Source organism: Pelodiscus sinensis, chromosome 1, assembly GCF_052426305.1.
Source record: "Pelodiscus sinensis isolate ZL-2025 chromosome 1, ASM5242630v1, whole genome shotgun sequence".
NCBI lineage: Eukaryota > Metazoa > Chordata > Testudines > Trionychidae > Pelodiscus > Pelodiscus sinensis.
In genome coordinates, this window is record NC_143052.1 from 191369531 (window position 1) to 191391951 (window position 22421).

The following is a 22421-nucleotide window of genomic DNA, read 5'->3' on the forward strand; positions in this document are numbered from 1 at the left end:
GCCTTAACAAAGAGAAGGTGGGATAAGGTAGGGTGGGCAAGAGGTTGCCAGAAGGCCAGATCCAATCCACCAAGATACCAGATCCAGCCCATAGCCACCTCTCCGGAACCCTTAGGCAGAAAACAGTTCATATTTTAAAAAGCCATCTGTACTCCACTCCAGACAGCTGGAGAGGGAGAAGGGAGACTTCTCATGCTGTTCCCACCCCTCAGCAAAATCTCTTAGCTCCCACTGGCCAATGTCTCAGTTTCCAGCCAGTAGGAGACGAGAATTTTTGCTGGGAGCAGGGGTAGTGTAGGAAGCCTTTTCCCTCCTCATCCCAATCCCTCTTATGTCCAGAACAGAGCCCTACAGAGCAGCAAGCAGCCTGAAGCAGACAGTCTGCCTCAAGTTTCTGTTGGTAAGCACCTCCCAGCCAGAGTCTGCCTCTGGCACCCTCTGCCCCTCCTCCACATACCCAAACCCTCTATCCCCAATTCCCCAAACCCTCTACCCCCAATTCCCCACTCAACTCTGGCACCCCAATCTCCTGCCCCAGATCACAATCCCCTCCTAGCCTAGGTCACATCCAAAAACCTTGTCTTCCAGTCTCCTGCCCTAGGTCACAACTGTCTCCTTTACCCAAACTCCCTCCCAGACCCCATTCTCCCTCCTGCACCCTGAGCTCCCTTTTGCACCCAGCTTCCATCCCAGAATTCCTCCATTAATATCCTGGAAGAGTGTGGCCCTCGACCACTTTCCAAAATCTTGGAGTGGGCCCCCCCCCCCCCCCGTCAAAAATTATTGCCTACTGCAGGGGTAAGGGAAACCAACTACAGAATGAAGAGCCCACACTAGCAAAATAAAATAGCGACTTAAAAAGCTGAGTAAGATGTGATTTCTGAACAGCCTATTGGAAAACAGTTATTATATAGTACGTTCCTGTAAACCTACCCTCTTCCCAGTTTTCACATTTAATTGTTATAATGACTCGTTCCTTAGTGTAACATGGGCAGAATCTACAGATACGATTACCTGTCACTGTCACTTACAATCCCCTATTTTCAGTTGTTTATAACTAACCATTTAGGCTAAGATTCTCCGTGCCAGATTTCTGCTTGAGACTTTTTTCAACCATTTTCAGAAAAAAAAAAAAAATTCAACCAGCTCTGATAATGAGGTTTGTAAAAGCTACATAATTTTTGTAAAAGCTACATAATTTTCCCTATGTTAAAAAAATGTTTTTAATCGTTTCTTTGAGGAGCTCTAAAGTTTTGCACAGGAACTTGATATCAGGGTGGTGTTGAGATTGGATCTACCTTTTTGCTGTCCCCATGAAAAAAACAGTCAATATTTGGCAAAATTAAGATACAGTTTTTAAACTGTGCTTGTCTGGGTTTTTGCAAGTATTCAGTGGTACATGTAGGAGGCTTACAACAAAAAAATCTCTGCATATTCCATCTGCATTGAGCATGCTGCAATCCCAAAAATCTCTAATATGTTGGTAACACTGGCAAGACACAGATAACATCATTGAGGGGAAAGGTTTAGTAGCAGCTGTTGCTGCCCTTTTCCCCTAGTGGAAGGTGGGAGCAAAAGTGTGACCAGAATTCGCCAACAGTTTCCCTTCCTTTACTACTAATCTGGTTTAACTACAGCATCTCTTAGTAGTTCATTCAGTTTTAAAGATTGGAAAAATACATGATCAGTATCAGCAAGGGACCATGAGTCTCAAATTTTCACTTATTTGGTGTTAATAATTTGGTGCACTTTACAACTTTCATTACTGAGCAAGGCCTTATGCCCCTATCTTTGAGAGCAGGCTAGTATCAACCTAGCAGCAGGTAGGCTTACCCGGAGATAAACCCACAGCACTGTGTATCAGAGCCCAGAACAGTAGACTTGGTGGTCACGGGGCTTAGGCTGTGGATCTACAAAATTGCCATGTAGACATTTGGGCTGAGGCTGCGGCCTGAGTCTCAGACTCGCTTTCCATCAGTCTCAGAGCCAGGGCTCCAGCCCAAGCATCTATACTACAATTTTATAGCCCTGCAGCTTCAGTCAAATCAACTGTTCCAGGCTAGCTATGGCCATGCCACAGGTCTTTTATTGCAGTGTAGACTAGGGATGTGAACAATTAGTCAACTATCTGATATGCAAATGCTTATCAGATAGTCAACATACTATTAGCTTTCCACACACCCCTCACTGCCTGTATCAGAAAGAGTTCTCAACTGACCCGGGCTGTACGTGGCATTTCAAAGCAGCAATTCCGTGTGGAGCCCCTGGTCAGCTGGGGACCCAGAGTTCCATGTGGCGCTTTGAAACAATCCTGGGGCTATTGCTACTCTTCAAAGGTGGAGGCACCCTTACTGACTAATCGAATAGTCAATACAAATTGCATTGACTATTCAATTAGCCAATTAATCTAAATTTAACATCCCTATTGAAGACACATTGCTGTCATGGGCAAAAAAAACAAAACCAAAAAAAACGACCACCACCACCCACTTCATCAAACTCATGGTGTGGAAATTACAGTTGCAGGAACAAATATACTTGCACATGGCCCTCTACTTTTCATGTGCTAATATATTTATGCCTGCATCTGTGATTTCCACTCCATATATGATGAAGGGGGTTTTGCCCATGAAATTTATGACCAAATAAATCTGTTAGTCTTTAAATCGTTACAAGACTCCTCATTGTTTATTCGAGTATCATTTGTGAAAAGTGTGTTTTGGGATTCTTTGGCATGAAAGGTGCTATAAATAAATGACATAATTAGCACTAGCTGATGTCAGCGTATTGTGTGGTGGTAAATGACTTTCTAAAAAAAGAACAGAAAACCTGCACAGTGCAAGAAACTCCCATGATTAATTAAAACAGATTTATTTTTAATCTACTGACTATGCCTAGGGATTCCTGATCAAAGATTCATACAACATTTCTTGTACAGCATTTATTGTAAACCGAATAGCTCTTTCAACATTGTGTCCTCAGATCATTCAACTCCCCTATCTAGTCAGTGTACTAAAGGTAACTTTAAAGGCTATGTAATCAACAATTATTTTTAAGTATCAACATACAAGAAACACAGCCAGACCCTTACTTTAAAAAAAAAAAAAATCATACTTGATTAATTATTTATACGCCAGAGGTCATTCTCCCTATTTTGGGCAAAGGGTTCACTCTGAAATGGAATTTGTTAATCAACTAAAGAAGCCGAATAAGGATGGACAGAAGCATGACAGCTTTGAATTAGTGAATAAAAACCCATTTAATGAAAGAGAGAAAACATTACTGAAACAATCAGTGGATGAGAAATAGAAAATAACCATTATTACAGTGATGTTGTTTGTACCCTATACTTAAAAGCTTGTGTACACTTCGTTTACATACCACATTGTTCAGTTTTCAGAGCATTAGCTCAACTAAAATCTGACCAAATCACCACCTCGGCCAAACTTCTCATACATTTGTTTAAAGATACTTGTCAGATGGTTAGAAATATCCGCTAAAGTGAAACATTATTTATATATTGCAATAGCCAAGTTATTAACGTCTAGAAAAAGTTACATCTGAACTAGGGATGTTACATGGCATTTATTCATCTAATCAACTAGTTGATGGAATTTCCATCGACTAGTCAATTAGTTGATATGGTGGGGGGGGGAGGGACTGCAGAGTTGCAGCAGGGTTAGCTGCAGGCCCTAGGAGCTAACACATCTGCATATTTGCCTTTTAAACATATTGAGAGCCAGGCTCTTAATACATTTAAAAGGCTGAAGCACGGCAGGGGGGAAAACCAGACAGAGCCAGGACAACTGATTTCCAGCTCACGCCCTGTCTCCTGCCATGCCTCTGCCTCCCCACAGAAATGATGGAAGGGGAACTGGCTTTAAAGCCAGCTTCCTCCAGCAACGGCTCCTGCTTTCCCTCCCTCCCCTTGGTGCCTCGCTTTTATAGAGGCAGCAAGGAAGGCAGGGAAGTGACAAGTCGTCTAGTTGCTTACATCCCTAGTCTGGACAGGATCCCATGTACAGTATTAATAGGATTATGAAGCTATGCAAACAGCCATACAGTTGTGCTACAGAATCTAAGCTTCTGTTCAAACAATTATAATTCTAGACTTCATGGCTATGGAAAATAACTTTGAAAACATGTCCTGAGTGAAAACAAGAGTGACTTATTTATGGGTCTGCAGATAGCTTGCAACAATCCTTCTGAAAGATGAGAAATGTCTCCATCTCACTGGGGTGTTTGTCCCTAAAGTTTAGTTATGATTTAAATGTGAGCAATGATTGCTTCTGCTAAAAATAATCAGCAATGAATAAAACATCAAGTAAGCATGCTTAACTCTTTTACTGGTTTTTTGTATGTAGCTGCAGATAGTAAGGCAATTACTGTTAATGTATATTGGAGTGCAGAAGCCCCACCCCAAATTAATCACCGGCATCCCAAAGCAAAAAATAGAGATATGCTACTCCAATAACAAGAGCCATAATTTTCTATGCTCTCTGTCAAAAGAGAGCATATAAAATTATCTTACTTTTTTTTCCATTCAAGAGTCTGTGGTATATAGAAAAAATAAGTTTGGGTCCACATAAAATACATACAGTTTAGTAACAAAATAAAGACAGATTGATTGACAGTATGTCATTGAGTTTGAAGGAGACTTTGAGAGAGCACAGAGTGCATAAATTGATATGTTAACCTTTGCTGGGGAGCAGCCCACCACTGACAGAGGGCTGCTGGCTCCCAGCCTATGCAGCAGCATAGTGCAGGAATAGGAAAGGGGGCAAAAGCTGCAGGGGAAGGGAGGGAAGAGAACTGCCAGGCTGGCTCCCAGTGCACATGGGTTGGGAGCCAGCAGCCTTGTGGGGCAGGAGCAGTCCCTGTCCATGGGGGCCACTCCAGCCTGCTCCCAGTTAATCAGTTAACCATTTAAACTTAACATGTAACCTGTTTAATGAAAAGGTATTTTACATCTCTAGTATAAATCCAGGGTCCCAGTGGCATAATGTGCCATGCGAAGGGCATAGTCCTGTATTTTGTTTCTCCTTAAAATAACAATGCAGGATTTCCATAATCCCACCTATTCATTTTGCAACAGATAAGATAATGGGCTAGGCAAAAAGTTTGTTGTTAAGAAACCACAGAAGAACCAAACCTCTTCTCTCTTCAGAAAATCATCGGACTGCGGGCGCCCGCCTGCCTAACTGGTCCCGTCGCTGGCAGGGCGGGGAGGCAGCAGCAGGCGCCCGAGGGCGAGGGGCAGCGGCGAACCCCTCCCGGCCGCTCAGCGCCACAAACCGGCCCCTCGGGCTGCCGGCGAGAGCGGCGCTGGCCAGGCGCAACGCCGGCTTCAAACAGCCGCGGAGGCGGGGCGCCCCCCCCCTCGGGGCCCGGCTACGGGGACGGGCAACGGGCGCCGCCGGCGGGGGGGGGGGAGGCAGGCGCCGGGCTCCGCAGGCAACGGCAGCGGCGCGCGGGCACCAGCCATGACCCCGGGCGCCAGTCAGCGCGCGCGGCCCCGCACTCACCCCGCAGCGATAGACCTTGTTGGCCCGTTTGATCTTGATGTCCAGAGCGGTCCCCATCGCTTCCCGCGACACCTTAATCACGTGACTGCTCCCTGCCCCGAACTGGGGGGGGGGGGGGCGGGCTGGGCTCCTTCTTGGACGGGCCCGCCCCCTGGTACGCGCCGCTTACATCCGAGTCATCAGCACCTCCGCTTGGCCCCGCCTCCATGGGTAGGCCTATAGAATCTCATGGCGGTACCACATGACTCCGCCCACCTCTTGGTCGCCATAACAACGGTGGGAGCAGCGGCGGCGGCGGGACTCTCTCCCCCAAGTTCCCTGCGTCACAGCAGGGGCGGAGTCGAGCAGCTTCTACCAATGGCGGACTGTGGTTACCAGCATGCAGCGCGACCTCACAACACGCAACGTTCCTTCCGGGTGCTACATACAGAGTCCTGTTGTTCGTTCCAGCTTCCGGGTGAGGCAGTGCATGCCGGGAGTGGTAGTAGGTGGCGGAGCCGCGTTGACTGTCGGGAGCTGTGGCGCGGCTGAAGCGAGGCGAACTAGCGCGGTCCCGGGGCTGTGAGGGGCGTGCGGCTGGGGCCGGGGTGGGAGCAGGGCGCTTGGCTCGCAGGGTCCAGTCTCGCTGCGCTCGGCTACTCAGGGCCCGGCGCGCGCTCCCTGCCTGACAGGCACGTGCGTGTTTCCCGCGCCAGGCTGCTGCGGGCGGGGAAGTGACTTGTCTAAGACACGCCCCTTCCATGTCTGCTCAGCGCTGTTCCCATGGTTTGGTCATTTTCTCTCTGCCCTTTGCACTTGTCTGGCCTAGCATGAGTCATGTCCTATCAGAAGAGTGGTAGAGATGTAGCCGTGTTAGTCTGGTGTAGCTGAAACAAAATACAGGACTATGTAGCACTTTAAAGACTAACAAGATGGTTTATTAGATGATGAGCTTTCGTGGGCTAGACCCACTTCCTCAGATCAAGTAGCGGAAGAAAATAGTCACATATGGTATATATGGCTGTGACTATTTTCTTCCACTATTTGATCTGAGGAAGTGGGTCTGGCCCACGAAAGCTCATCACCTAATAAATCATCTTGTTAGTCTTTAAAGTGCTACATAGTCCTGTATTTTGTCCTATCAGAAGGGCACAGGCGCCCTTATCGACTAATCAAATAGTCTATGCAAATTTTATTGCCTATTCGATTAGCCAGTTAATCTAAATTTAACATCCGAAGCAACTTCCGCCAACATAGCACTGTTAACACTGGCACTTTTGTTTGTAAAAGTCAAGTTGGTCAGTGGTAGATTGTGAGAAAATAAACACCTTGGCCTATAGAAGTTTTACCAACAAAAGTGCTACTATAGGCACAGCTTATGCGTAAAATCTTTTTTATATCAGTAAGATCAGGATGTGCCCATAAATGATTTACTAAGATCTTAGGAAATCTGTACCTGTACTAAAGTAGAACACAGGTCTCCAGAGCCTGCATTTTGTACTTTGTGATATTATTATTCCTTCCTTGCTAGGTTCCAAACATTAAGTGCAACTGTTAAAATATTACAAGCACAAAGCTTATGATTCTCAGACTAATTGTAAAATTGTTCAATTGCATTTTAAATGGTGATACACATTTTAAGGCAAAAAAACTGTGTGTAATGTGTGGAAGAAATTATACTGTACATTTCTCAACTTATGTGTTTGTTGCATCAACATTTTCAATATAGAAAGGAAGATGCTTACTAATTTCTCAACCATTTCTAATTAAAAGTAATTTTATGCTTTATTGTGAATTCTATCCTCGTTGATTTAGAACTTTTATGAAGAATCAATCTCTTGGTTATCCAAAACTATATCAGCATAAGAATTTTTTTGAGTAACACCGTTTTTTCCCCTTGCTCTCCCATCAAATGCCTCTTCGATCATAACTATATTACTATAGCAACTATGGTAACATGTATGAAACGACTATATAAACAATGGGACCAAATATTTAAAATTCATGAGGGGAACAGTGACATTGTACTAACTTTAAACTTGGTGCTTGTTACAGACTGCCAAGTGCATTATAAGCTGAGCACACCTCATGAAAAGGTAAATCAAGTGTTTGTGTTGACAATTTTAGGATCATAATAGTTTTGTCACAAAGTGTACTAGTCTTACATTTAAATATTGTCTTCATCTTAAATGCAATAAAAAAGGAACAGTTAAAAAGAAATAGGAGGTGACTTGATAGGATGATAAATTGTGTGAATGTGAGTAAAAAATCTTGGCTCAGGCTTTAACAAAGGTTTTGGAGAAGCTTATCTAGTCTTCTACAGTATGACACTTTTCATGTGTTTGACCTGTTTGCTTTCCTAACTGTGACGGCCCAACACACCTGCTGGAGCATAGGTTCCCAAACTGGGTGGGGGAGGGGTTGTGAAGAAATTCGGGGGGGGGGGGGGGGGCGGGAAGAAGGCAAGAAAGAGCCTGATCTGTCCAGTAAAAAAATTCAGAAAATACCATGTGAAATGTCCTTTTATTACACTGGTCCTGGGAATTAACAAGGCTGTGACTGTGTGGTTTTTGTTGTTGTTGTTGGGTTTTTTTTTGCTCAACAAGTTTTGCTGCTATTGGGGGAGGGGGGCCATGAGGGTTTCTCAAAAATCAAAAAAGGGGCGTGATGCTGAAAAGTTTGGTAACCACTGTGCTGGCGGCTTTGTGGTCCTGCCATACCCTGCCCCAGAAAAGAGCAGTAGAGAAGTCCTCAAAGATCCCTGGAGATGCTGTATGAGAAGAAGCCAATCAAGAGAGCTACTGGGCCACAGCCAGTCAGTTTCTCACTGGAGCCGTAGGAGTGTGGATAGCTGGCTGGCAGAATTGCAGATCCCCAGAGTGATGATGCAGGAACCACACAGAATGAGAAGGAGCCCTGAGTTGTGTTCTGGGACTCTATTTTGTACAAAGCTCAGTGGAAAGGGTGAAGATGGCCCAGGGAATCAGAATAGTGGTGGGAATTCAATGAATGGACACAACAGACAGCTGCTACCACGAGAATTCCTGGGCTGGGACCCAGAGCAGTTAGCGGCCCTGAGTACTCTCCTCCCAACTTCCCATTAGTGACATTGTGTTGATGTTTCAGAATAATTCTAGAAATAAATTGTCCTCAGCATCTCACAGCTAAAGATCATTAAGCCACTGATCTTGGTGGAAATATTGGACCCTAGCAACAGCTTGCTGTGATGTCATATGCGAGGCAAGAACAGCACCTCAAGCAGTGATGGGAGAATGCACACCCATGTAGCTTATACTGGACCATTTTATATGAAGCAATGTGTGCCAAACCAAATCCACATCTAATTCCACTCAATGGACCTCTACAAAGAAATTGACACATCAAACACAGGAATGGTGTGATAATACTAGGCTACTACAGAGTAAAAGGAGCAAAGACTTGATCCCATAGCACTGATCTCTTCAAAGTTTTTCCAGTGACTTCAGCAGGATCATGGCTCAATTGAAGAGGAAAAGGACATTATAGGAAAGCAAAATGAATGAGCAGAAATAAAAATTAAAATATTATAAACCGAAATACAGTAAGAGAGGAACAAATCACCACAGTAGCATTAAAATAATATTTTAGAATATAAAATATTCTGAACATGTCAAACAGTATAAATTATTTGGACTTTCAAAAAGCATTTTCTAGCTGCACAAGAGTCTGTAAAGGATACTAAATAGGGTGTGACATTAATACTCTAATTCAGGGGTGGAGAACCTAAGGTTTAGGGGCTGGATGCAGCCCCTGGCTTGCCTAGATCTGGCAAGGCTTGGGGCACCCCCAGCATTGGGGAGCCTGTGTTGATGCTCCAGCCCCCTCGCTACCACCCCCCCATGGGGCTGGAGCACTCAAAATCTATTAGGATATGTCTACACTTGCCCTATAGTTCGAACCAGGGAGGCAAATGAAGCATACCGAAGTTGCAAATCAAGCGTGGGATTTAAATATCCTGTGCTTCATTAGCATAATCACGGCCAGTCACCATTTTAAAATACCGGTCGCCCGATTCAACTTGCTGTGTGTAGACGCGGTAGTCCAATTTAAAACCCTTCCCTCGAATTAACTGTTACTCCTCATTGGATGTAACAGTTAATTCGAGGGAAGGGGTTCCGATCGACCTGGTGTAGGTGCTGGAGGAACCAACTAGGGATCATGCTCCTCTTGACTTGCTGCTCACAAACAGGGAAGAATTGGTAGGCGAAGTGGAAGTAGGGGGCAACCTGGGCAGCAGTGATCATGACATGGTTGAGTTCAAGAACCTGACAAAAGGAAGAAAGGAGAACAGCGGAATAAGGATCCTGGACTTCAGAAAAGCAGACTTTGACTTCCTCAAGGGACTGATAGGCAGGATCTTGTAGATGGAGCTTGGTCCTGCCTTGAGGGCGGGGGGCTGGACTCGATGACCTCTCGAGGTCCCTTCCAGTCCTATTATTCTATGATTCTATTCTATGATTCTATGATCTTCTGGTAGGCTAATCTGAGGGGGGAGGAGTCTAGGAGAGCTGGCTGTATTTTAAAGATGTCTTATTGAGGGTGCAGGAACAAATCATTCCAGTGTGCAGAAAGAAAAGCAGATATGATAGATGACCAACTTGGCTTAACAAATACATCTTTGGTGAGATTAAATACAAAAAGGAAGTTTACAATAAGTTGAAACTTGGACAGATGACTATGGAGGAATATAAAATATTGCTCAAGCATGCAGAGGTATAACCAGAAAAGCCAAAGTGCAATTAGAGTTCCAGCTTGCAAAGGATGTGAAGGATAATAAGAAGGGTTTCTACAGGTGTGTTAGCATCAAGAAGGTCAGGGAAAGTGTGAGATCCTTACTGAAAAGGGAAGGCAATCAAGGGTATGTTTATGCTACAGAGTTTTGTTGGAAAAAACGGCTGTTTTTCCGACTCAACCTGAATGACATCCACACTGCAATTGTGTTCTTCCGAAAGTAAATCAAAAGAACAGAGGGTTTTTTTTTCCCCAAGTGTTGGTAATCTTTCTACAACGAAGAAGCCTTTTTCCAAAAGAGCACTTTCAGAAAAAGGCATGTGAGGACAGGGAAGAGGGAGGGTTTTTTTGAAAGAAAAGGAAAAAGCACAACTGCCCTGGTGGCCACTCCGTCCATAGTAATCATAGCTGAAATGCGAGAGAGTGTCCACACTGAATGGACGCTATTTTTCGAAATAGCAGATTGCTTTTTTGATATGCTTTTGTGTGTGGACACTCTCTCTCCTTTGGAAGAAGTTTTCTCAGAAAATCTCTTCCAAAAAAAGATTCTTCCGAAAGAAGCCTGTGGTCTAGACATAGCCCTAGTGACAGATGATGTGGAAAGCTAAAATATTAAATGCTTTTTTTGGCCTCTGTCTTCATAGACAAGATCAACTCCCAAAATGCTGGACTGGGCAGTAAGGATGTTAAAATGCATTTTTGGGGGGGCTTCCGCCTGTCCCCTTCCCTGCATTGTTGACTCTGTATCAGAAGCAGCAGTGGCAGGGGACGGGGGAGGCAGCTCTGTGGGAGCCAGTATGTGCGGGGAGTGGCAGAGAGTGAGGAGGTGCATGTAACTCTGCATGTTAACCAATGAGGGACACACACACATCGCTACTGGGCAGCACACTATGTGGAGGAGGCAAGTAGCTCTCAGTGGTGACAGAACATCTTAAGGACTATTTAGAAAAGTTGCACATGAGGAAGTCCAGGATGCTGGATCTAATACATCTGAGGTTGTTGAGAGAGTTGGCTGGTGATTGCAGAGCATAAAAACTGGTGTTACAAGGTCAAGAGCTGGAAGTTTGGGAACTGAGTGGTAAATGGTAGGGCCGTATCTACTAATATACAAAATATGCAGGTGTGGGGCACCAAATTGCCCAAACTTCTTGGTACCCCATGCAGCTGGGTGCTGCATAGGTTGTGGTGGTCACCAGCCCCGTCCACTGGCCAGGACTCTGACCTCCCCAACAGGCTGTACCTAGCCCCCCCTCACCAAGTGGCAGCACAATGTGCACGCAGGCCAGAGTCTCAGGGTGTCTGTGTAGCTGGCGGCTGGAGAGAAGTGGCAGTTTCCTCTTCCAAGTGCCACTTCTCTTCAGCCGGCTGTATGGCGGCCCTCTGCTCCTCCAGCCCATGCTCATGCAGCTTGCTACCACCCACACCTCCCACCTGCTCCCCTGAGGCTGTCAGGTGTGCCTCCCTCCCTGTCCTGCTCCTGCCTAGTGTTTCCAGCTCCCCTGACTGGATGGACCAGATGCCATTTGCAGCAAGGGAGTCCTCTTTTAATGGGGTCACCAAGGCTGGCTTAGACTTGCTGAGGCCCCGGACCAAAGATGAAGTCTGAGCCGTACCACTCAGAGTCAAAGCTGAAGCCTGAGGGCTTTGACCCTAAGCTGCAGGAGATTTGCAGGCCTCCTTCCTGTAAACCTAGGCTTGAACCCATTGGGCTTTGGCTTTGCCCCACCTCGGGCAGTGGGGCATGGCCAGACTCAAGCTTCAGCCCTCTCCTCCATGGTCGTGCAGTAATTATTGTTGTCAGAAGGGGGTTTCAGTGCAGTGAAGGTGGGGAATCTCTGACCTAATGGTAGCTAAAACAAAACTGAACTCTGAGGTAAAGGAACTGCTACTCTCTCTGTCTGATGGGAGCGGTTTCAAAGGAACTGAGGGTGGTTTGCCTATGCAGCACTAGTTAGTCTTGAGGCGGAGAATGTATGTGGGGTCTGAACAGATGTGGCTACCAAAGGTCTCCAATGAGAGGTGCAGGGATCTACAGTATAGCACCTACAGGATGAAGAACTTACAATTGTTTGCACAACAAATATGTCTGTGTTACTGTGTTAAATGGGAGCTGATCTTCAGTTGAGTCAAACAGGCTATTATGTGTATTGTTTCCTTTGGAGGAAAGCAAACCTCCTATTTCTATGAGTAGCCAATTAGAGGCTGGATATCATGGGAATGCTTCAAAGGGGCCAGAACTAGGGTGCATTTATAGTTAACCTGCAAGGCAAAGTAAAGTCTGGCGTAGCCCTGAGGAGATTGTTTGGGTGGCTTGTAGGTGTCAGGGCCAGACACCCAGTTAAACATCAGCAAGTCTCTCTCTCTCTCACTGGAGCCAGAAAACTTAACTGGATACTCTGAGAACCGTCAAAATTGCATAAAATAAACATTTCCTATATAAAGGATAGAAACCCTCTTATGTCAAGGCAAAACTTAATCATTAACAAATGGAAGATTTAGGAATAAAAAATTCTGTTTGGCAAGATATTCGATAATTTCCCACTGTAGGGTTTCATGTAACATCCAGTAGAGGCTCAGGCCCTGTCAGACAGCTGAAGACTAGACTAGACTAGACAGTCTGTCTGCTAATCTGGCTTAATATGACAATTCATATGTTCCTGTGTTCTTCATTTACATACGTAATAGTTTTTTCTCAAATTGGTAGAACAAATATCTGATATCAGATTTTTCCCAGGAAAGGGAGAAATCACCTTATCCTTGATGATCAATATTAATCTACATTTTAACTCCCATCTCCCTATACTAACAGGTGTTTCTCAACAAAGTTTCAAGCTGGCATTAAAACACCCTCATATGTAACACAAGAAATGAAACTTTTCAAAAAATTGTAACCTAGACTGAAGAAGGAAAGAAAAAAATCCAGTAATGAAACTGATACTCACATTTTTAATCCAATAAAAATAATTTCTGGGACTCTAAATCTAAAATTAAATTCCATAGATTAATTTTTATCCACTGTTCTCTTCTGCTAAATCTAGGGAATGTACAAATAGGCATGTAATTTGAAGTATGTGAGGGACTGGATATTTACAACTCCACCCGTCTGATTGGCGGACAGAGACAGATAATATAGCACCCACCTCTTTTTTAGCTTTCTTGTTAGGCTAAAATAAAACTAAATAACTTGACACCCAAAATAACTTTTTCCTTTGGCATATTATCCAAATATGGCAGGAGCTGATGTAGTATCATAAAATATTGATTGACTCTACCAGTTTGTGATAACTGAAACCTCTTTCTAGCCTGGAATGATGGTATTGTAAAAATGGAATGAGGAAAGGTACTGAAATGTATATATGCATTCAAATCAACTTGTCTTCATCCCATTTTTAAAATACTACCATTTCAGCCTGAAGTAAGATTTCTGTTATTACAAACTAATAGACCATATACACACACAACACAAGATGATCTTGGCTCTTATTAAGAAATACATCATATTTGTTATGCATTTATGAGATGCTTTTAAATGACAATATTTATTAGTCTGTTCCTGTTTCAACAGATTTAGGGCTGGATCCTTAGCTGCAGTTGAGCAGTGCTTGTTATGGCTGAGAAAGGGAAAAGTGAATTAATCCTTTAAAGGCTTAGTTAGGTAGTTTTGCACTACCAGGTGATGCAAAGCAACCATAGCACAAGGCAGGATACGGCCTTTAAATGTAGTCTACAGCACTCTAGAAAAATCTGACTGTCACCTCCCACGTGAATAATGGGGCTCAGTCATCCAATTTCTTTCTTCAAGTTACAGTATGGATCAGGGGTAGGTGAGAGCCTCTGCCTGCTGGATGTGGCCCACCAAGCCAGTTGATCTGTCCTGTGGCCATCCAGACACTCCCCTGCCCCCAGGCCAATTGAGACCTGGGGACAAGAGAGCGCATGATGTCTCCTTCCTCCACCAGCGGTGCGAAGTGCCTAGCATGAACCGCCAGCTGTTTTGAAGAGCTAGTGGTTAACTCTAGGCGGGGCGTGTCCTTTGCAGGGTGGGGGCAGAGGCGAGAGACTTTGAGCGCTCCCGTGCTCCCAGGCCAATCAAGGTTTGTGGGTAGGAAAGCACGGAAAGTGTTCTGGCCCCACCCCTTCTGGCTGAGGTCTGCCCCTTCCAGGATAGCCCAAGGCCGCTTTAAAAATTGGTGAAGTGGTCCCCTTTCTAAAAATATTGCCCATCTCTGGTATAGATAGACTGTTCTGTATGTGTATTCTGCAAAGAGAACATTCAGGGGGGAATAAAGGCGAAGTCAATACATTAATTTAAGGTAACAATATAAATGATGGTATAGAATGATTAATGGAGTGGGAGGATGCTGGAATAAATGCAGTGACTAATGCAGTGTTTGCCTAGGTCAGGAATTTTGGAAACATGCTTTCTTGGACACGCCAAACCTGGATGCACTACTACTCTATGAACTATGTCGCAGTGCAGGGGAGTAAGGAGTCAGGCCCAGACCTAGAGGACAGGAGCCACTAATTCAGTGCAAGTGTGAGGCAAGCTTACTCTCCAGCTTCCTCAGCTGGAGCTGAGAGAGAATTTATAGAATAATGTGGGATGCAAAAAAACAAATAAAAAATGCAGTTGGTGGCTGCCGTTGTAAAATTTTTGAACTCATTGCCCTAGGGGAGCCAACAGCTTCTGTGGGCCCTTGGGCAAGGTGAGAGGGGCCTGTGCTCCATGCTCCTGCAAGGGGCAGGACCTTGGGCAGAAGGGGCAGGGTCCGAGCAGGCAGCCCTCTACACCACCTAGAGCAGGGGTGGGCAAGAGCTTGTCAGTGGGCCAAATCTGGCCCGCCTAGCTCTTTTATCTGGCCCGTGTGGTAGTTCTTGACTCTGCTCCCTAACATGTTGCCTGGAAGCCGGGACGCACGAGCCCTTTCAACTGCTTCTATGTGAAGGGCTTGTGCCTTCCCCGCGGCTGGCAGCAAATGGTAGCCGTGGGGAAGGCGTGAGCCCTTTAAATAGAAGCAGTTGAAAGGGCTCGCAGCTCCCGTGCCTCTACTGCACTGCCTGGGAGCTGGGGTCACGCGGGCCCTTTCAGGACTTCCTATTTAAAGGACTCGTGCCTTTCCCATGGCTGCCAGGCAACAGCCACAGAGAAGACATGAACCCTTTGAATAGAAGCTGCTGAAAGGGCCTGTGTGTCCCAACTCCCCGGCAATGTGCAAGACTGCGAGCCGCAAACCCTTTCAATAGCAGGAGTTGAAAGAGTTTGCAGCTCCTCCTCCCCACGCCCCCGCTAACACGATGCCTGGCAGCCACAGGGGAGGAGTGAACCCTTTTAACTCCTGCTATTTAAAGGCCCTGCCCCTCCGCCAGAGGCCCTGCCCATTCCGGGGTGGCCTGCAACACTTCCGAAATTTTTGAAGTGGTCCCCCCTTGAAAAAATTATTGCCCACCCCTGGCCTAGAGCAGAGTTCCCCCATCCTGCCTCAGAGCCACATAAAGCACATGGTGTGGCACCTTGGCAGTGATTAAAAGGCCCTGGGGTAACCGCCCCCTTTGCCCTCCCTTGTGGGTGGGCCTGCACTGCCCTAATGAAGGGAATGTTTAGGCTGCGGAAGGTAATCTTTGGCCTTAGGCACAGAGTGACATGAGGCCTTGTCTGGTCTTAGCCCCACCCATTTAGAGTTGTGGTGGTAGAAGGAACCCCTATCAACCCAGAAATAAAGTGACATGGGGCCCCTTTTTCTCTAAAGCAGGAATGGCAGCAGGGGCCGCTTATGGGGCTCTACAGAGCAAGCCTCCAGCCTTGTTCCAGACTACTGTAATGATGGATCATAATGGTAGCTATTTAATTTGAGGTTTCTGGGTTCTACAAAGAGACACGTATAGCTCTGGCACCTGTTGAATATATACCAATAGCTTACCCTCTTTCCCACCCTCCCCCCCAAAAAAGTACTTGACTTCTCCACAGGTTGGATCTAGACTACAGCCAAATTTAATCAACAGCTAAGTGCATGGAGAGGCCATGCACACGGAATGAGAAGCAGGCAACCCACAACTTCAGGAGACATGAGCGAGAGAGAAAGTCAAAAGGGTACATTTAAATCCATTGAAAGTAAAATCTATGCCAAATGCTTGTCTTAGTTTTGCAATTTGAGACATTCAGCATATGTCTGCAGCAGCGAATGGCATTAGTTCAGATTGCAATATAGTATCCATTGTAACCTTCCTTTTGCATGATTTACCAAAAATTATGTGAACTGGAACTTTCCATGCTTGGTCTCAGTTCAAAAAATGAATGTTGTTGGAAAATGTGAGCAAAATCAGTTATTAATTATATGCTGATAGGAAAATACACTTTCCACTATGTTTCGAACTCTAACTCAAAAGCTGAAAATTGGTTTGTGTGTGACAGGGAGTTGCCCTGCACTGGCCCTTTAAGGGCAAAAACCCAGCCCTGAGGGAGGGCTGAGAGCGAAGCCCCAGCTGAGGCAGCTCTTGCTAATAAGGGCCCAGTGGGAGAGGGGGGACTATCTAAAGAAGGGCTCTGAATAAAGAGCAGGAGGGACCTGGCTGCTTGGGGAGCACAGCTGAGCAGGGAAAGATGAGCAGGACTGGGGAAGCTCGGGCCAAGCTAGTTCCCAGGGCCTGAAGCAAGGCCTGAAACGGTAGGCAAAGACAGCAGGTCCACACCCCTTTGCCAGTGCTGAGTGGCCATGACAGACTGCAGTTTGCCCCTGAGGCAGGGGCTAGATGAAGACTGGCAGTGGGTCACTGAGGCAAGGTGGATACAGGGGAACTGGGTGCTGCTGGGCAGGGGAGGCTCCCTGGAGTGCAAAACTGGATATACATCTACTCCCAGAAGGGGGCCCAGAGACACTGGAGTGGGCACTGCTGGAGGGCAGTGTCCTGAAGAGAATAACAATATTATTCAGTGTCCTGAAGAGGACGCTATGGTCCAAGAATGACCGGGGTCTGGATTAGAGAGGGAAGCGAACACGGGAAGACACCAGCTAAAGGGAGATGTCCCGTGGGTTGACAAGCTAATTCCCAGGGCTATCGGCTGGAGGTGCCAGGGTGGTGAGTCTGCCCTGTGACAGAGTCATTAAGGAAGGAAAACAATCCAAGATTGGAAAAAAATCCAATTCAGTGTTTTTATTTTTGAGTTCTGAACAGTTAAAACAAAACTGTGTGTATTGAGGTAGTGACACATTTTTGTTAATTTAATTTTTTCGGGCTGATATTTAGCTAGAGTTGTTCAGAATGGGTGGATACTGAACTACTTCAGTTTTTAAGTACCCTTAATGCCTTAGTCTTCGTTAAGACCACTTGAGCAATGGGTTTAGGTAAAGACTTAGGCTGTGTCTAGACTGGCCAGTTTTTCCGGAAAATCAGCCGCTTTTCCAGAAAAACTTGCCAGCTGTCTACACTGGCCGCTTGAATATCCGCAAAAGCACTGACTTCCTACTGTAAGAAATCAGTGCTTTTTGCAGAAATACTTTGCTGCTCCCGTTTGGGCAAAAGTCTTTTTCTGAAAGACTTTTGCGCAAAAGGGCCAGTGTAGACAGCAGAGATTTCTTTTCCGCAAAGAAAGCCCCAATGGCGATCAGGGCTTTTTTGCGGAAAAGCATGTCTAGATTGGCCACGGACGCTTTTCCGCAAAAAGTGCTTTTGTGGAAAAGCGTCCTGCCAATCTAGACGCTCTTTTCCGAAAATGCTTTTAACGGAAAACTTTTCCGTTAAAAGCATTTTCGGAAAATCATGCCAGTGTAGACGTAGCCCTAAAGTTTAATGCCATGAAGATCCCTGCTTCAAGCACTAATTCACTGGAAGAGCATTACTTGAGCTGATACCAGAAACTTCTTGGTCCAAGTTCCCATGCTTAAGGGGGAAACCAGAAAAGTGTGACAGACTGCAAACTGCAAAACTCTTAGGCTGTGTCTACATTGCATGCTTCTTGCGCAAGAACAACTGTTCTTGTGCAAAAACTTGCCAGCTGTCTACATTGCACACGCATTCTTGAACAAGTAAATTTACAGTACAGCATTGGAAAACAGGGCTTCTTGCGCAAGAAGCCAGTGTGGACAAGCAGCCAAGAATTTTTGCGCAAGAACTGGCCTCCTAGGGGAAAAAAGCCAAGTAGCTGCTTGGATGCTCCGTACCCGCACTCACAGCTCCTTACTACCTGGTTGCCGCACCCGCCCCTTAAAGCCACATGCAGCCTGCAGAGTCCATGTTGCAGCAGCACAGCCAGCAGCTCCACCATGTAGCTCTGCCCTGCTGCACCCATGAGCCCCCCAGGGATGTCTGCTCCAGAGGGATACGGAGAGTCCTCCCAGCAGCCACACCAGGGCTTCCAGCAGACCTGCAGGGGCACAAAGGGGCCTGCCCCTTGCTGGTCTCAGCCAGAGGTCGAGGCCCTTGTGGGCTGAGGAGGAAGCCCTCCATGACCCCCATGCCTGTCGCCGCAATGCGTACATTTTTAGTCACATGGCCCAGGCGCTCTCCCAGCAGGGACATCAGGCCTAGACCCGTGAACAGGTCCAGGCTAAGGTTAAGGAGCTGCACCTGGACTATGTCTGGGCCAGGGGGCAGGAACTGATACCTGCCCCCACTATGACTGCCTCCACGCCATCCTGGGGGAGACGGCTGTGGAAGGACCCTCGGTGCCTGTGGACACCGGCCTGTGCCCCCCAGTCACCAGGCCAGTTGACCAGGAGGAGGAGGGTGACTTGCCCACCGGGTCCAGGTTGGAGGAGGATGAGGACGACCACAGCAGCACCATCACCCTGCACCTGGAGCCAGTGCACGCCTGGGACCCTGCTGCTCGCACACGTCCTGCCTGTGGGAGGGAGGGGAGATGCTGGCTGGAAGCAGCCAAGGCCCCAAGAGCTCAGGCCAGACCCCACACCTCCCGAAGGGTACCGCACAGACAGCACACAGCCATGCCTGGCCGTGCAACACAGCAGCTGCTCCTGGGAAAACTGCAGAGAGCCAGCTCTGTAAGCACAGCTCCCACGGAGCCTCTTAGCTGCTCCCGGCCCCTAGGCTGCCCCCAAGGGAAGCCGCTCACTGCGGCCACACACTTCCCTGGGCTACTTGTGTGAAGGCTAGCGGTTGGCCTGGGCCTATGGCCACTTGAGTTTTGCTGCAAGGTCAATACACTCCCCAGTCACCCTGGCTCCGTCTCCGAGGACATCAGTTGACAGGGGTCCGAGAACCCAGATCTCGTCTGCCACACTTGCTCCCATGCAATGTGGGGATGTGTATGCAAACACACTACAGCCTCACTGGTGTGTTGCTCACACTGACAACAGTTGAAGCCATGTACCTTGGGGAGGCAGTATGCACACATAAGAACACATAAGAGCGTAAGAATGGCCAGACTGGGTCAGACCCAAGGTCCATCTAGCCCAGTATCCTCTCTGCCAACAGGGGCCAGTGCCAGCTGCCCCAGAGAGGGTGGACCAAAGACAATGATCAAGCAATTTGTCTCTTGCCATCCATCTCCTTTGCCTTTGACAAACAGGGGCTAGGGGCACCATTCCTACCCCCTGGCTAATAGCCTGTTATGGACCTCACCTCCATGAATTTATCTAGCTCCTCTTTACACTCTGTTATAGGCCTAAGCCTTCACAGCCTCCCCTGGCAAGGAGTTCCACGGGTTGACACACCACATGCCAAAGGGCCAGGACACAGACAAGGGGTCTTCATTCACAGTGATGTCTCCCAAGGGTTACAATCCATGGAGGATCACTTTACTCCGGGGGAGTCCTGTATGCAAACATACACACAGGGGACCAATTAGGCCCAAGCCACAGTAGTGTGCTGTCACCTGGGCTACAGGTGGAAGGCGTGGGGTGTGGGGAGGGCTGCCTGACTGCCTCATAGTTTTCTGTTCTCTGCAGCAGGACCACCCAGGAGTAAGGGACCCTCCAGCCGTGCAGCGGCGGCGGCACCACCAACCACCCAGGCACTGATCCGGCGGGCCAGGCAGTGGGACCAGCTCCTATGTGCAGGTAGTCAAAAGAATCGAGGTGGCAGTCAGCTGAAAGATCGAGGCTGACCTGCAGTGGTGGCAGCAGGCATGGGGGCAGTTTCCGTAGAGATGTGACTGCATGTGCGATGTCATTAGCACCCTGACGTCGCACGTTGGTCATGCCGTGCACTATGGCATGGCCTTGCCACATCCTCCTGCCCTCCCTGCCATGCCCATGCCCCCTTCAGCTGCCCCTCCAGCCGCTGCCATGCCCCCACCTGCTGCACCCTGTCCTGCCCACATCTCCATGCTGCCTGCCCCAACCTGGCCTGAAGGACGGCGAGGCGTCCACACCCATAGAGGCGCTGGCAGGAGCCACCCCTCCTAGCAGTAGCTCCCCCTCCTAGTTCAGAGCCCCTTTCTCCTCCCCATCCCAGTTCAGAGCCCCTCCCACTACCCACCCCTTTTCCCTATTGTAAATACAAATAAAAGTTTTCTGTTTGAACAAAAAACAGTTTTGTTTATTGGGAGATGAGGGGAGGGAAGGGTTGGAGATGGGAGGGAGATGGAGATGGGCGACAGAAGCGACCCTGCTGTGGGGCCTGGGAGAACATGTCCTTCAGGGCCTCCCGGCTACGCACCCCATCGTGGTACACCTGGCAGCTGTGTGGGGCTGTTCAAATGCCCGGCTCTCAGCTGCCATCCACACCAGGAGGCAGGCCTCCACCTTCCACTCCACAATGTTGTGGAGCACGCAACATGCTGCCACACCCTCAGGAATGTTCTGCTCACCCATCTCGAGACAGGCGAGCAGACGACAGAAGCGCGCCTTCAGCCTTCCAAAGGTGCACGCAACGTGGTTGTGGCCTGGTTCAGGTAGTCATTGAAACGTGTTCAGCCTGGATCCATCAGTCCTGTGTACGGCTGCATCAACCAGGGCATGAGGGAGTAGGCCACGTCCCCCACAATGTGGAGAGGCATGTGGACGTCCAACTGTAAATTCCTGCTGGGGGAAGAAAGTGCCTGCCTCCAGCCTGTGATGGAGGCTGGAGTTACGGAGGGTGTGAGCGTCATATGCCCTGCTGGACCACCCCACATAAATGTCTGTGAAACAGCTACAGTGGTCCACGAGGGCCTGGAGCACCATGGAGAAGTGCCCCTTGCAGTTAATAAAATGGGCCACTCAATGTTCCAGGGGACAGAGGGGGATGTGGGTCCCATCCAGGCTCTCCCGCAGTTGGAGAACCCCAGGGCAGCGAAGCCAGCCACTGTTGTGTCCAAGTCCCGCAGGTGGATGACTCTCTGGAGCAGGATGTCACTGATGGCACGCACAACCTGCAGAAGGGCACACAGAAACAGAGGGACGCACCGAATGAGGCAGAGTAGGTGCATGAGCCCTTGGGGAGTGCCCGCCCCCCTGTGATGCCCTCTGCCCCCAAACACACCAGGACCCCCTTGCCCCACAGCCTCCCCCCCCCCCATACCAGCAGGCCTGTGTGAGGGAGGATGGCACAAGTCCCTGTTGACAATCTTCCCTTCCCCCAGGCAGGGAGTGCGGCGTCCCTCTCCCCCCGGACTTACCTGCATCACAACAGCACTAACTGTGGACCTAACCACCCTGAACAGGGTGGCCAGCTTCCAGAAGGTGATGGCGACCCTCTTGTTGCTCAGGATGGCGGGCCACAGCTGGGTGGTATGTCTCTGGAGTAGTATGTCTCTGGAGTGGTGTCCAGTTTCCAATATTGCCTCTCCATGGTCGGGTGGGGATGCCACAGGAACACAACCCCAGCCGTGCAGAGGGAATCCAGAGTGAGCTTGGTCTCGAGATCCTGCAGGAGTAGCGCAGCAGCATGGAGCAGCAGCTGGAGGCACTCCAAGATGGCCATGTGGGGCCAGAGCAGGCACAGGGCCACCCCTGGCTCCATGGAACAGCAATGAGAAGGCCAAATGCACAAAAGGCACTAGGGCATAAGCTGTGGTGTCCAATAAAGCAGAGGGCAACCACAACTAGAACTGCTACAGCTTTCAGTCCCTACAAGAGGTCCCAAAGCACGCAGCAGGAGCAAAATGGCTGTCCAGGGAGATCCCTTTAAGCACGCGTCTCAAAGGAGCTCCAGCCCCTGCCCCAGAAAGTCCTGGTGCCCTTTAGCCCTCTCTAAAGTAGTTCCAGGGTG

At 48.0% G+C, this 22421-nt stretch overlaps 1 protein-coding gene and 1 long non-coding RNA gene across 5 annotated transcripts in view; one reads left to right on the plus strand and one right to left on the minus strand.

Moving 5' to 3' along the window:
• Window positions 1–5740, minus strand: part of VPS26C (VPS26 endosomal protein sorting factor C) — a 75308-nt gene extending 69568 nt beyond the window's left edge. For 2 of the 4 annotated variants that reach the window (XM_075911823.2, XM_075911830.2), the window contains exon 1: window positions 5526–5740. In XM_075911823.2, the coding sequence (XP_075767938.1) occupies window positions 5526–5582 (57 nt within the window). In that variant the 5' untranslated portion in view covers window positions 5583–5740. Of the gene's footprint in view, window positions 1–5152; window positions 5396–5525 lie in introns of those variants that run through there. The other 2 variants (XM_075911841.2, XM_075911836.2) reach the window with 2 other exon arrangements.
• Window positions 5741–5747: 7 nt separating this feature from the next.
• LOC149525682 (uncharacterized) lies at window positions 5748–20721 on the plus strand. The gene is made up of 3 exons (XR_016348031.1): window positions 5748–5982; window positions 7560–7600; window positions 20177–20721. It is a non-coding gene; the product is annotated as an uncharacterized LOC149525682 (long non-coding RNA).
• Window positions 20722–22421: the final 1700 nt, after the last annotated feature.